Below are 16,467 nucleotides of genomic sequence, written 5' to 3' on the forward strand. Positions count from 1 at the left end.
CAAAATACTGAGCGTTTAAACTTTGTGAATAATACACATCATGGCCTGGCTTGTAGTGCACCACAGGGAGCATTTCCTGTCTCTCTCTCTCTCTGTGTGTGGTTTGCTGTCTTGTGGCGCATTATAAGACTTACACAAACATGAACACGGATGCAAATGCATTGAGTCAGCCCGCCGCTTATCAAGAAGCCTTTTAGTTCTCTCTGCCCACTGCCGAGACCAAACGCGGGGAGAGCTGCATGGAACGGACAACCGCTAATTAAATTTCCTCCACTTTTCCTCTCTCCCTGTCCCCTCCCATGTTGTTTTTCTACCGGTTTTGGGCTCTGGGCCCTTTGTGATTCACAGGGAAATAAACAAGCTTTCCGGCCTAGGGACAAGAATACTACTTTTTAAGTACTTCTTCTCCTCTTTTAGTGTCCAAACAGGAGGAGTTTATTTTTTTATGAAAAAAAAGTCCTGGTTTGAAAATGATCAGGGATAACACCACACTAGTTTTCTGTCTGTGGAGCAACATGTCAATTTTTTTTTTATTGATTAGATTATCTGTAGCGATTAGGCCTACAGTCACTCAGTTAGCCCTTGATGTTTTCTCTGTGAATGAGCATTACAGTTTGAATGGATTTCAAAGAACAGGGGTAAGTGAATAAGGTGAGAACTAGTGATAAGAATGAAATGTTGATGTCAAGATATTTTTTGGGCTTCGCAGCTCTCAAAGGAAAAGCGCCCGAAGTTGGAAGAAACTTTTCCTCCCCGATACTGAAAAAAAATCTGAATTAGCATATTCTCCGGCAGATGATGAGAGCTGTCACGTCGCAAGGGGCGGGGAAGACGAGCGAGTACAGGCAAGTGAAAGGCTAGAATTATTCCTGTCTGCTGCAAATCTCCACGCCACTTAATGGATCAGATGTTAAGTGTTTTTTTTCTTCAACTTTCGAGGACATTGACAACTCTGTGCTAAGAGTCACTCACACAGTAAGCTTGTGATTTTACAGGGATATTCAAATTTTCTCCTCATTGTCATGTTTACCTAACATTTTTACCCATGGCTTTATACAACCTGTGTTGACAGGTGTATTGATTAAAAAAAAAGGAGTGTGTTTTCCATCGACCATTCGTGAGACGGATGAAGTGTCAGCTCGCCATGTCAACTGTCTTTTCAGCCCCAACTAAATATAAGAACAGCTACTTCAGATTCAAAACTGAGCTAACGTCCAACCACAAGACAAACAGAGGAGCACCAGCCACTGACATATTTCATTCATTCTTAGCTACCGTTGATAAACATTGCAGCACCATCCCAAACTTTGACCACTAACATAACAGAAAACCATGGCAGTTCCTTTTAACCCAAGATGCCCTAGTGTGACCATGCCACTATAATCCAAATGTAGTGATTTGAGTCGAGCTTAGGCTTCCCACTCCTTTGCCTTAATACGTCTGCAGTCATACGGTTCTTTCCTCTAATCTCCCTCTGCCTTGAAGCTGCTTCTGGAGAACCGTGTCCCTGCTTGCATGAAAGAGAAGTTGCCGTTGTTGCTTGTAAGACTCCATACTGCTTGCCTTCTTCCTCTCTCTCCCTCTCTTTCTCTCTCTCTCTCTCTCTCTCTACTAGAACATCCATTTTGCTTTTTCCTTTATTCCTGGTACCTCTCGTCTCCCGCTGTGCAGTCTTCCCTTACAGAGGAGCATGACCTAACCTTGGGATGTTTCTTTTGTTTCAGCAGATTAACATGAAAAGAAAAAGAAAAAAAAGTTCTGAGAAAGGAGAAGCTTAAAGTTTTTTTTTTGTTGGAAAAGGAGGAGGAATTTTTCAGTGACAAACGTTTAAATTCAGACAGCAAATTCCTTTTTCATGACAGAATAAATGTAGGATAATATAAGTGGAGTTCCACAGTTATCTGGGCCTATGCTACTAAACCTAAAGTCACAAGTCTAAAGGGGTCACAAGAGGCTTGACAGAGCAGGAGAGCAGAAAAAAACACACAACGCTTTCTTCTTTACAAATTCAGGCTTATATTTTTCTTTTTAAACTTTTTTCTCTCATGGCCACACTTCACAACCGCAGGCCTTTAAGTACAACATAACATTGAAGCAGGTAGTGTGTGTAGATAGGGTTTGAACACAATATAACAGCAGGGTGATGCAATACTCGGGTGTGTTTACCTCATTCAGTTAGGATAACTCTAGAATAACACCTCATTGTTAACATATCAGTCTTATCTTATCAGTAAGTCATCCCTCTGTTACAAAATCTTTGTTCATCAGTTTTGGTCAACTGTTATAATCAGCTCATTCTTTTTGTCCATTACCTCAATGCCTCAGCGCATGGGCACATCCAATGTTGTTACAATACAACCCCACACACACACACACACACACCTTTGTGGTGGGCCCTAGCAGAAAATATACCCCACAAAAGCAGGATAACATTTTAACCCCTCTTCTAACCCTTCCAATGGGGGAACCATCAGTATAGTGGGAAGACGAGGCCTCAGATTAACTATGTGTGTGTGGACCAGGAGGGCTTTGGTTTCCAGCTTCCGTGCCAGGCTGTGGGCCCGAGCCTTAAAGACAACATGGCCCTGACATACACACAGCGGGGCACAGCAGTACCAAAGGGATTCACACACACACACACACACACACACACACACACACACACACACACACACACACACACACACACACACACACACACACACACACACACACACACACACACACACACACACACACACACACACACACACACACACACACACACACACACACACACACACACACACACACACACACACACACACATTCCCCTACAAAGCAACAGGCTTAGACGGAGATGAAGAGAGAAAAGACAGGGCTTTGCCTGACGTGGGTGGATGTCGGGTGGTGCTATCTTTTCGAAGATTTACTTTTTCCACCGCTCATCTTTTGATCCCGCGCCGCCATGCCTTTTTATGGTCGCTCATTGACAGACAGGAGAGCTTTAGTCTGACTTTAAAAATACCAGTTGTGATTAAGAACAAACATCAATGTTAAGTAGGGTAGGGGGAAAATAAAAAAAAGAAGAAACTCCACGGTGGTGCTAACTAAGTGCACTTTGTTGTCTTTCCACTCATTTCCTCCTCCTCTCTTCTTCTGCCTCTTTCTTTCTTTCTTTTCTTTTCTCTCTCTCTCCATCTCTCTCTCTCTCTCTCTCTCATCTTAAGTCCCCGGGGATCCTTTCTTCTCTCTCTTTAAATAGGGGCCGGAGCTGTGAAGTCTAATAATGGTCATTTGGCCCTCCCATTGAAAACAGGGGGTAATTCGGCCCAGGGACGGCTCACTTTGAGCCACATGACACAAGGAGCTTCCCAGTGACCATGGAAACCGGCGCAGTGGGATTCCCGGGCGCCTCCAAGCGCCGTGAAACGTGGTGAAGCTGTGATTTAGGAGGAGAGGGACTTTCAAGACTTTTCTTTTTTAATAGAGGGTGTGTGTTTGGGGGGGGGGGGGCAGAGAGAGAGAGAGAGAGAGAGAGAGAGAGAGAGAGAGAGAGAGAATGAGAGAGAGACCCCATGCCTGGTCACAGTGGAGAGCTCTCCCGACACCCCGCCAGGAAGAGCGGCCAAGATAATATCAGCAAGTCGAGGCGTACACAAACATGAAAGGAGAGCCCAAGAGGCAGGCCCCTGAGTGCACCGCACTTCACAAGCCTCTTCCTCACCCCCCTACCGTCTCTCTTCTTCTTCTTCCTCTTCTCTTTTTCAATCTCTCATTCCATCCCTCACTCCATGCTGCGTTGTTTTCAAAGTGTCTGTTCAGGGGGTTTGGGGCAAAAAGGGGGCAGGTGGCAGCGAAGCTAAAGGAGTTAGCTTGTGCATGGTCCACCCTTTAACTACACTGCAATGGTAGCTATAGTCCGCTAGCTGTCAAAGTGTGTTGGGGTCCTGTAACTTTTATTTAACGTTCTGACTTCTTGGTTTGGTTCCATAGGCTAATAACCAGGAAAGTTGTGAATGTTATTGACATTTGGAACTTTATTTAAGTGTCTTCTGATTGATTGTGTGTTTTAGAAGTTTAATATTCTGTGAGGACTAAGAGTGCTAGAAAGCTTTTGGGAGAGCAATGTTTCGTAAAAACCGAGGACAAAAATGTCTTTCAGTGGCAAGAAAAGACCCTTGATAAAAAATAAGTTCACCCAAAACTCCCTGAACTTTTTCTGAAAAGGCAGAGAGAAGTTTATGAAGTTATCACGACATTAGCCTCCATTATTCTTCAAGCGGCAGCTGCCATTGTTAGCATGCCTCGATTGAAACCCCAAAATTGACTTTTCAATTTGCTGCACTCGCCTGAAAGGATGTAGACCTCTATCATTGCTTAGGACAAGCATGGGGTACGATTGTCTTATCGATGTCCTGTATCATCATGGACCCGCCATAAATTGATTTCTTAAAAAAAAAAAAACGCTGTGAAAAGGATAAAACGAGCTTCATCTGTATCGAACAAAAGCTGCCAGTGTAAATCAATCGCTATTGTGGCTTCGCTGCAATTTAACAAAACACTCGAGAGACAGCAGGGTGCAAAAACCTCAGCAATTTTCTTTGCCTCTGTTATCGGGGCTCACAGCTACACTGAGCTCTTCGGAGAGAGAGACAGAAAAAGAATGGAAAAATCCGTCTGCATCAAAACAAAAGCTGATGTGCCGGCCTACTAGTTCTTGCCTTCAAGACTGAGAAACAGTGGATGAGTTGAATGCGCACTTGTACATGCACATCGTCAAATGCACCCACAGAACAGACAGTATTCCTATCCATGAAAGGCAGACACGCTGTCTCAGAAGTGGTGTAAAAAACCAGGCCAAAATGCAGCCAGTTCAATCCAGCGTCAACGCTCCTTTACAACAACCCTGCGGCTTGACACCCTACTGGCATTGCCGTGGCCTCGGGACGACCTCTAGCACACACCTGAGTGTGTAGGACAGCTAACCTGGCCGTAGGCAAAGAGCCAGCCGCCCGCTATATCACACTCCTCTGTCTGTTGCCATTTCTTTTTCTTTTAATGCAGGATTCGCTCTCTTCTTCAGACACACATACGTACACACACACCCTCCATGTAGCCCTTTTCTACTATCTATATCCCTGTCATTCCTCTCACACATACATATACAGTACACTACACACACACACATACATACACACCATACTCTGCAGCTCTGGCTGGGATGCCAGACACGGTTAGAGTCCAAAAGCCACTTAGCACTAAGACGCAGCAGCTGTTTGCTCTGGCCTGCTGTCTGATAGTGCCAACTCAAGGGCCAGCGTAGAAAACAGACTGACACACACACTCCTCTGCCCCCTTACATTGTTCCATGGCAACTGCAGTTCTTTAGGATTTAGTGCCTGTATGTGTGTCAAAGACAGATCTTCCCACACAGGATACACGTTTATATGGTTGTGTGCCTCTGGCAGAAACTTGAAAGCGGGCTGGATTTATTTCTGGGAGGATACATCAATAAAGATCTCGATACTTCTCCTCGTTGCTCTAGTTATTTTTAAGCGCTTTGTAGCGGGCCAGGGCCGCTCTCGGGGCCAGTTGCGCTCCGCTGCGATGAAATGTTGTCTTTGGCCGGCGCTTAAGGTGGAACCGATCGCGGTTCAAGAGACGAAGCTGGTCAAGGGCAGCGCCAGGCCACACACAACCAGCGCATACCGGGGAGTTTTACATGCTATGCCAGCCAGAGAGGGCTCGCTCTCTACACAGAGCTGCTGCAGGGCCCTGTGTGTGTGTGTGTGTGTGTGGATGGGTCTCGCACTTTTCTGCGCATGTGCGTACCAAAAAATAAATAAAAAATAAAAGTTGTACAGAGCAAGACACGAATCCCAGCCACCCACTTACCAAAACCCAGACATATTCGCCTTCGTCATCTCCTTGAGAAAGCCAAACCCCTCAAAAACCTTCTTTCCCTTCCCATCTCTGTCTCTCCCACTATTACTCTGCCTATCCCCCCCACCCCTGGTATCCTGGGCTGGGGGCTGATGTCATGAGAGCCACGGAGGAGGATGAAAGGGGGACGAGCCGACACGCTAAGGCCCCGTGAGGCCGTTTGGACTGACACCGCGGGAACTTGAAAGAAGAGAGATATGTGGTTGGCACGGCGACAAAGACACCGACCAAGCCCGGGCCACCGATGGCATGATTTCATGTTCCAGAGGAGCTGCCAAAAAACGCAACGTATGTGTGTGTGTGTGTGTGTGTGTGTGTGTGTGTGTGTGTGTGTGTGTGTGTGTGTGTGTGTGTGTGTGTGTGTGTGTGTGTGTGTGTGTGTGTGTGAGAAAGACAGCAAAGGCCAGCTTCCAACAAAGTCAGGCGGCGGTGGCAGGGAGGAAATGACAACCCAAAACATGTTATCGATGGCAATAAATAGTTGGATACACATATGTGACGCGGGATTTACGACTTTTATTACAAACACCTCCGATGAAAGCGGACACTTGACGAGCCGTCACTGAAGAAGAAGGGACCACTTGTAACTTCGTGTTCTGCTGGAACCAAAGGATATGACACCATAACTCAAGAGGACTCAGCCACTTCAAAAGAGTGTTTCCAAACACAAGTTAGCTACAGAATAGGAACAGATTTGCTCATGGTATTTTCCTGCAGTGGGTGGGGGGGGGGGGGGGGGGCGGGGGGGTATGTTGCTGTGGCAGAGAGAGGTCAGGGGTTTCACAGTCCTGCGGGCGCTCACAGGAACCAGACAGGAAGTGCAGGAAAAAACTGTGTACATATACATGACACACCAGCACTTTGGTGTGGTTAGCGCGTGGACAGCATGACCGACCCAGGCTTTCCCCTCCTCCTCCTTCTCCTTCTCCTTCTCCAGTTCATATTTGCTGATCGCTGAGTATTTGTCTGTGACTCTTAGAGCAGTCTGGTGTCTTTAACAGAAAGGAGTGCCCCATGTACAATTTTATTTAATGATCCAACCAAATAGCTTTACTTAAAAAGGTCAGTGATTCGTGAGAATGTTTGTTTAAAAAAAATAAAAAATCACTTCGTCAAACTCAGTGAATATCTTCTCACAATCTGCTACCTGTATATACTGTGTACACACTGAAAAAAAAAATCCAGTGTACAGTATAGCCTGTAAAACGGGCCTGTCAACAAAGGGTATGTAATCAAAGGGGTCCACCATATTTAGAAGCATGCCTGTTTGTTTACAGGCAAAAAAAAAAAGACTATTCAGCCGCAATCATTAAAGCACGCCAATAGATCAGAAGTTCTGAAGGTATGGGAAGAGCTGCGGGAAATGGAAATCCTCCTACTGTGGAAAGTCTTGTTCTTGGGACAAATCAAGAGCTCACACCTTTTTGATGATGTTCTGCTGTTAACCAATCTGTTTGACTACTGTATATGCATCAGCCAATTAGGATCAGAACCTAAAATAAAGACCTTACCTTGTATTCAGCCAGGTCTAAATAGTTCTTATTTGATTTGACCAGCTTCTAAGCACAGCTGGGGTGCCCTCGTGTTTCCCAGACACTTTATATTTAGACATGGATTGGCGCAAACAGCATTTTTTTTTTTAGCTCCTACAATACCAATTTGTGCATTCACTGGTATTCTGTAATTGAGTTGAATCTAAATTGACCAGACAAGACCCTGACACTGTTGGTGGCAAAGTGGCAAGCGAAGGGTTCAGTCAGGGGCCAGTCGGTTGGGGTATGGCGCGGGGGGGGGGGCTTTGCTTAGCGTGAGGACTCGACTCTGTGGCTGTGGAGGGTGAGTGTGTGTGTGTGTGAGAGTGTGTGAGAGTGTGGGCATAGTATCCGGACCTGGGGCTTGGGCACGGAGGCCTGGATGGCTGGGCAGAGTAAGCAGACTGGCAGGGGGTAAACACTGCACTGTCTGGCCCTGGCAGAAAGGGCCACGTTGCCAACACACAAGGCACCCAGCTGTGATCGGGGCCCAAAGGGTCTGTTAAGATGCAACAATGGGCTTTTCCCCCTTCTTCAATTATAGTACTGGGTGGATAAATACTGAATGGGAAACAAGAGTGGTCTAGATGTTAGGGATGCTGGCTAGAGGCCAACAGGTCACTGGCGAAGGTGTCTGCCATGTAGCACACGATAATGTAATAATATAATACCTGAAAATGTAATACATTTGGCACCAATAACATTTTTTAGAACTTAACCAATGTTTGACTCAAATTGTAAAAAATGTAATTGAAAGGACAAGGACTGTAATTGACAATGTCATGTTTTGTCATACTGGCATATGTCTGTATGGGATGCCTGAGGAGGAGGATTGAAGGACCACAATTGATGCAGCAGACCCAGATGTATATTGTCTTTCCTATCCCTTGCATTCTTCTTTCTTGTCAAAAACCTGGCACATACATTACCCACAATGCAACTCAACTCCCAACAGTGCGGTAGGACATTCAGGTGTTTTGTTACTAGTGGCTGATTTAGACTTTAGACCTCTAACCTCAAGCAGAGATGAGCAGAGAGCTACAGAGGCCTGTTAAAATCCCTTCCTTTCTTACTCCACTTGTTAAGACTTTTTTTCAAACTTGTTTTCTACCATTCCCAACTGAAGTGGCATACACCTTTTTTAATATATATATTTATTCGTTCATTGATTCATTCCCTTAATCTGTCAAAATTGGAATGTTAAGAATGAGGTAGGAACCTTATTTGCAAGATGAGTGAGAGAAAGACGAAAATGAAAATAAAAATATCACATGCATTGATAGCCTTATATCTGTATATATTCACCACCTACTATTAAAAATAATTTACCTTTTTCTCTCCAAGACATTACAGTCTGTAACTGTCCCAAGGGCATACTGATCCCATTTAAATGAGCCTACAGTACAATAACAGTAGCTGCAAGTGGTAAACAACCAATTAAACCATTATAGCTTCATTGTTTTCCCTCTGGAGCTGTTAACTGCTCCTTAAACATGGACGTCACCTTAATCAGGACCATTTACTAATGAGTAAAGCCCCCAGCGGCCATGGTTTATTCTTAGCTCCGGTCAAAGAAGAGTTTGGACATTGGGTCAGTTTTCAGGGTCTAGGCATAAGTGCTCATCAGCTAGGTATCAGCAACCATCAGCAGAGAAAGTGCACCATTAGCATGTCTATGAGACACGAGGGCTCCTTAAATTATGAATGGCTGCTCTCTTTCTGTCAGCGGGCACGAACAGGAGAAATGAGACTATAGCCGGCCCCCCAAACAACCCCCCCCCCCCCCTCATCCTCCCGGGAATGTTGGTACATTCCATTAAGAGGAACACTTAATTAAAGCATGATAAAATACCACTCGGAGACTCCAGAGGGGTCTGGGTACTGTGTGTGTGTGTGTGTGTGTGTGTGTGTGTGTGTGTGTGTGTGTGTGTGTGTGTGTGTGTGTGTGTGTGTGTGTGTGTGTGTGTGTGTGTGTGTGTGTGTGTGTGTGTGTGTGTGTGTGTGTGTGTGTGTGTGTGTGTGTGTGTGTGTGTGTGTGTGTGTGTGTGTGTGTGTGTGTGTGTGTGTGTGTGTGTGTGTGTGTGTGTGTGTGTGTGTGTGTGTGTGTGTGTGTGTGTGTGTGTGTGTGTGTGTGTGTGTGTGTGTGTGTGTGTGTGTGTGTGTGTTGGGAGCGGGGGGACAGGGGGCGGTGAGAGACAAGGAAGGGATTCACTTCACCCTTGTTTTTTCCCAGCAAGGGGGAAGTAACTAAAACTAAAATCACACAAAAATCATCCTTCCGTGAATTGTCTCCCGCGACTACAAAAGATCAAAGATGCATTCTTAAAAAAGGGTTCAATTAAGTACAATGGGAAAGAATGATCCATGCTGTCTGCACATTTATGCTTTTATCGCTTATGGAGGCCCAAAACAATCTCAACCCACGCATTCAATACATCTGATATCATTGTTTACTCTGTTGATCCGCACATGTAAGATTTTTTTTTCAAAGATTGTGTTTACAGGCAAATATTGATAAAATTATTAATCTGTCCATGTGGCTACCTCGAGAGATGTGAAAATTGCCTGTGGATAGTGGTAGAAAAGTATTTTTTTTTACCTTGAATATGGCCACATAATCTTTCACTGTGTAATGAATGAAGCAACTAAAATGACATGTACAAGCAGTGTGGGGATATGCAGTTAGTGACAACACAAAGACACTTGAAAAAAAAAAAGTCAGACAAACAGTTCTTTACCTTGCCAAGCACCGTGAGACAACTTGGGTCCAGCTCTGGTTGTTCCAGCTTCACCACTCCGACCCAGCCGTACTCATAGAGGTCCTCTTCATCGTTATTATTACATAGTCCCAAAGGATGCATCTGGAAAGGAGACAGAAAGGCATAGATGAGTTAATTTATATCAAAGACGAGTTATTATTCATATATCAACCATGGGGCAACCTTGTGATATACTCCACAGTGTAAAACATCTCAGCCCCCAAGACACATCACAACTCAACTGAGCATTTTGTGTCCCAAGTCCCTAATACAGTCCGGAGAAACATAAAACTAACATGTACAGTGTGTCAAGAGAACATGAAAAGACGCCCCACACGAAGCATCCAGTTAGAGGGTCCCCGGCATTACCAGGGAGTGCCGCAATTCATAATCCACTTGTCACCCATTTTCTCCTTAATGAAACATACGAGCTTAAGAGCTTTAGACGCCTCTGAAGTTTAAGCTGTGTGCGGCAAACTCTGGCAGGATCTATAAAGTACAGGCATTCCAGCCCCCCCCCACCTCCTCAAAGAATAGCAGCAGATAAGCAAAACTGGGATTTATGTGCTTTTCCCTGCCGATCCGCTGACTAGGCTAAATTTCACTGTATTTTCTACTTAAGGAACAATGTGTTAAGTCTACTTCCACTCTTATTGCTGCTAGTGACTAATGGTGCTGCCATTTCTATTGGGTTATTGTCCATACATGCACAATGAATGGATACATCTCTTCCCTTATTAAATTAAAAAGTGGATGCTGACGTTTCAAACCAACGCACAGACAGTCTGACCAGTATCTTTCAGTACATCGCAAGCTTTAATTACACTTAAAGCCACTCAATTGGCCCACTTACTCTGTACCAAAAATCTCTACAGAGGAAGTGCTTAGACAATGTCTTTTAGAGAAGATTAAAGCTAGAAGGATGGGAGACATCACAAACACTGACTCACTCACAGAGCCAAAAAAAAGACAGAGATGGCAGACTGCTTAATTGCAAACTTACAGAAGCATTCATCTTAAAGCGAGTTTCCTTGTGGGAAGATGGTTAAGAAAACAAGAGAGGTGCTAGGTGTGAGACAGGTTGTCATAGAATGAGAATTTTAAAAATGGTTGAAAAACAATAGATATTTATTCCACATTTTTAGATCCGCTTGAGACTTATCTAATCACCCCTCTTGTGTATGTGCTGGTATGCAGTCCCAAGAGACATCTGTATCATCAGGAAAGTTAACAGACCAGAGCTTTTAATGAAACGTGAAATAAATAAAAAAAGGCATTAAACTTAGAAACACAAACCAAAAAACGAAAAAAGCACGAGACAAACTCCTATGTCAGCCATTCACCAGGATTAAATGATGTTCCGGCTCACATCACACAGGGCGGTCGGATTAAAACTGTAACCAAGTGGAGAGTCCCGGAATCCTGTGGATGCCTTCGCCGCCCTGGCAACGGTGGCAAAGACAATCTCCTGTATTAGCATTAGAACTGAGCCACAGAGTGACCTGCAAAGGCCACTTATCCTATTAACCCAACGACCACAGCAGCCCAATCAGCCAGCCGGCAACTGTGGCGCCGAGCCCCTGGGCCACTGCTGATGACCCCAGATACCCTCCTCCCTCCCCCTGACCCCTGAACTCTGAACCCCCTCTTCATCACGTTGGGAGCAGGTTGGTCGTGCAGCGATGGGCCAATTGAGGGAGATATTCAGAAGGCGCCTCGTCACTTCAGGGCCTGCAGGGCTGAGGGGGGGTCAAGCCCCTGACCTGGAGGAGATTTTTCGGGGAGGACTGAGAGCTCAGAGTAAGGGGCTCATATGCAAATCAGGTTTGACTATGGAGGAGTCATAGGGAAGGAATGTGGCAACGTGTGCCGTCATGGAGCTCCAAGGTGCAGCATCTTTTTTTTCCTGACATTAGGGATGAAATCCTGATTGTAAGAGACAGTGAGTAGAAAGTCTTTGTGATTTTCAGATGAAGAAAAAGTGCTATAGAATAAAGAACTAAAGAGTTTGTGTCATGTTCTTTCCAACAACACAAAAGACATACGGTTTTCTCTTCCATTCTGAAATGCACCTTTTGAGAAAAACACGCTCATCCTTGAATCCTCCTCCTCAGGCCTCCCACGCACAGACACATGACAAAAACACGAGAGATTAAGCTCCAGTTGTCAATTCTTGTCCTTTCCATACAACATGGACCATGCTCTCAAAAGACTGAAGAGAAGGTCTTCACGTATCAAGGCTACGTTGATTCAAAAACACCTTTTCACAAATCCACAGGATGCAGTCACCTTTACTGGCTGTATTCTATAGACTCAATGCACAGTTTCTGCTGAGCCGCTTTTTTCTCTTGTAAACAACATAGGTGAGCAGAGAGAGCTGCTGTTGCTGTGGACTGCTGGGAAGATAGCTATTAGCCCTAGGGCTGGCAGGAGCAGGTACACATTACGCACACATTTGGTATGATAATTTCAGAGCGTGCTCTCCCTCTCAGCGTTTGGCGGACGTCAAAATTGAAGGGGAGAGACAAAGATAAAAGAGAGTTAGCTAGCCAGGTTACCATCCAACCTGCCCCTCCCACATGTCATCATTCAACAAACCGTCACAATTCTCAGAGACATACCGAACATCCCAGTCACCTAAGGTAACACTGGTGATGCCCTATGAGCTGTTGTGGAGGAAGTTAAGAGTGTCAGGCTCATTGTGTCTTCATTGAATCTAGAGGAGTTCCAGGAAGAGTAGCGCTGTGATTCTGACCTGTCTCTCTCTCCTGCCTAACAGCCTGGATGGCAGCGGGGAGCCCCGCCTGCGCCCCTGGGTCCCGAACACTGGGCCATTGTGAGGGGGCTCTCGCACTCCAAAATGGGGCAGTGTTGTTGTTGTGGGCCGTGTTGTTATTTTAGAGGCTGGCCATTGCGCCATTATCTCCACCACGGGGATTTTTCCTTGTTTTTTTGTCGGACGTTCACGTACATAGGACTTGATGGAATGGATGCTGGAATGGGAATGGGAAGCAAAAGACCAAAAGGAGTTTGCTTTGGGATGAGCGATGGAGATCCAGTGAAGTGGGTCACATACCGGCTACTGTGGTGCGCAACAAAAGAGTAACGAGCTAGCACATATGCAAACGTGCCTTCACACACAAACGCACAAACCACACACAAACTGACTGAGACTGTCCCCCTCTTGTGTTCAGACTGCTAGCTTTCCCCGCTATAGGCCCCAAATCACACAAGCTCAGCCCACTGGAAACACCCCGTTTGCTCCACTTTAGCCCTGCTCCTCCGTAGACCCAGGGTTTTTTGGGTGAAGGGCATCTGGCGCCCCTGAAGTGCCACAAGGGGGCGGCTCCTGTTCTGCCCTGCCTGTCTTGCCCCTCGAGGGGAGGCAGCCTTTCACATGAATATCTCGTTACCACAGGCCACACTCTCAATGAAATCCTGGCAGTGGATTTGAACTCCACCTGTCACTCAAGTTAGCCACACCCCCACACGAGCCCCCCCCCCCCACCCACCCATTCTGCAAAACCACCTGTAGAAGTCCCTGCTTGCATGGGATGCTCCTTATCATTTAATAGCAACTTCTTTTGTGTCATTGTAATTTCAAAGTGGTCTTTATAAATTGTGTTTATCTCTATTGCTCTAATTGCATTTCAAATACATGAGGCGCTTTTATCATGCATTTTCATATTTTTTTAAAACATATTTTCATAAAATTTCATAAAAAAAAAACTTGCACTTGGAACTGGAAATATTTGATTCAGCTGAGATAAAATCAAAAATTGCAGAACTTTCTTTTAACTTGGTCACGCCCAAGTCTCCTTCGAGAACAAGTGGCCTGATAACAGTTGGTAATGGGATCAAAACAGGGACCCACTTCTACAAAAAACTCCCACCACTGCCCCCACCAAAGTCCCACTCCTCCCCCCGCCCCCTGCCTCTCAAAGGAAATCAAAATGCAAGTCACACCATCCAACGCCATTCTTCTCCGTCTGTCTGTGACACAATTCGCTGAGCCTTTGATCATACAACAACCACTTCTTCGCCCCCCCCCCCTTACCTCACCCCCTTTTTCCTCCTCTCTCCCTCTAAATTATTGGTGGCCCCGGTTACAGACCCCCTTCGTCCCTCCCACACCTCCAAAACAGTCTTCCTCCCCAGCCCTCACTATACTATATGGCCCTAGCATGAAAGAGCTCGTCTTTTTTCTTTATTTCCGTGTGCTCATTACAAAATCCATCCTCACTTGCACTCCCACTTTAACCATAAAAAGTCATTATCAGTTAGTTTTCACACATTCTTTAAACTTCCTTTGAAATATTCAACTTCAATAAACGTCTGCATTTGCACATGAAACGACCTCCAAGGTTAAAAAAGAAAATAAACTTTCTTTGTGACGAAGCAGAAATTTTCAAAACGATGATGCCCCTCTCTTTCTTTTAACACCACCAGCCATGGAAGCCTTGTGATCTTATGGAAAAAAAAAAAATATGCTCATGGGGTACAAAATCTTGCTGAAATACAGCGCTTAACGTGCTGTGCATCCTTTCACCAGGAGATCAAAACATCAAAGGCAAGTATATGCGGATGGGAGAGGGGAATGATCCCTAAACTTAACTGATCTATAGGGGATGAACGTAGACATAGGCCCATACTTGAAACGCCTATAAAAAATAAAAATAAATATATATATATATGAATCAAGCTCCACTATTTTATCCAGGACTGAGTTGCAACACTTCTTGCAATGGCATTTATGTCACCCCTGAGGATGAGTTGCTTTCCCAACAATCAAAGGCGGCCTTGTTGTTGTCCCATGGCTGGTGCCAGCCAAAGACAATTTTTACAAGATGTTCTTTGTCGGGGCTACAGCTAAATGATTAACCGTGCGGATCTGTTGTTCATAGATTTTTCTTTTATGAATACTAGTAGAAAAAAAAAAAAAAAAAAAAAAAAAGAAAGAAAAAAAACTGGCACCCATTTCACAAGTACACGGAATCCAGAGGAAGAAAAACCTGGGCAGGGCGCCAGTCCTCACACCCACCTGCTTCCTCGGCGCTTGTGCGTGTGTTTACGTATCTCACTGTTTGAGCTCAGGTCTGCATATAGAGAGGGCTAGCATGTAGCATGAAACACATCATGGGGGTGACCGAGGGGATAACTCGGTGGCAACCTCTCGCCGACCGTCCGATCCGATTGGCTGTGAACTCATTCACCCCGGTGAAGAAGCAGCATCCCGCCCACCTCCCCGGGCCCTTTTAATTCGGCCGACCCCTCCGACCTCCTCCAATGCCCCTCCCCAACCTCAACACTTTCCCCCTTCCACCAGAACTGGGCTTCCACCTCCCGCTTTATAACAGAGAGAGAGAGAGAGAAGGGGGGGGAGGGGGGTTATTGTGAACTTCCTGGAATAACACACCAGTCTTTGCCAACAGTGGTTGAGTTGGTCACATCACTCAGAGAGTTGTTATGAAAGAAAGAAGAAAGAGGGAGCTTCTTCAGGCAAAGGACAGAACATGGCAGTGGTATGCAGGACTGGACTTTCAACAAGCACACAACGACAAGACACCCAGACACAGGCTTACACAACCGTGAGTCTCATGGTACATCCGCAGACATTCACACCATCTGGCAGTGAATGTATACGAGAAAATACAATACACTATATCTGTAGTCAACTAAAGAACATCATAGGTGTGTCAGTGCAGACCAACCCATGCAGTTGACTACCTGTTAACCTTTAAAATCTATCTAAAAGGCAGAAAACTTGCAATGTTGGTGGTGAAATTATTCAGTCATTTCAGATCCATATTTTTCAGTGGTGGCTGGTGGTGGGTGGCCCAGAAAAGGAGGCCAAAAAAAAAAACACTTATCTTAAATCTTATGAGCATCAAAGATGTCACCAGAGCAATAAAAACACCAGACCGACGAGCCCAAATGATATAACCGGCAAACGAGCATAAAACTGTTGGCCGAAACATCAAAATGTATCAAAATGTCAACACCAAGTTAGCATCAGCTCCTCCAAACACCGCCCTGTGTGCGCAACCCCCCTCCCCCCCCAACAGCAAATTGTTGCATGGTAAGAACTTAGTCATCTTCGGCGTCCTGTACTGGCTAGACATGGCAGCAAGCCGTAGCCAATTACAAACCTGTTTCCCTACTAAAAACCTCTTCTGCAGTAAGGACACAAATGACCTCTCTCCCCAAGCAAACATTTTCTCAGACCTTTGGTAAACATATGGAGGGGAGAG

At 45.3% G+C, this 16,467-nt stretch overlaps 1 protein-coding gene across 2 annotated transcripts in view; it reads right to left on the reverse strand.

Annotated features, from left to right (window-relative positions):
- Nucleotides 1-16,467, reverse strand: part of znrf3 (zinc and ring finger 3) — a 67,167-nt gene that overhangs the window by 22,030 nt on the left and 28,670 nt on the right. For both annotated transcript variants that reach the window (XM_080042893.1, XM_080042892.1), the window contains exon 2: nt 10,196-10,318. In XM_080042893.1, the coding sequence (XP_079899019.1) occupies nt 10,196-10,318 (123 nt within the window). The remainder of the gene's footprint in view (nt 1-10,195; nt 10,319-16,467) is intronic.

This window comes from Ammodytes marinus (assembly GCF_949987685.1).
Source record: "Ammodytes marinus genome assembly, chromosome: 2".
Lineage (NCBI taxonomy): Eukaryota > Metazoa > Chordata > Actinopteri > Uranoscopiformes > Ammodytidae > Ammodytes > Ammodytes marinus.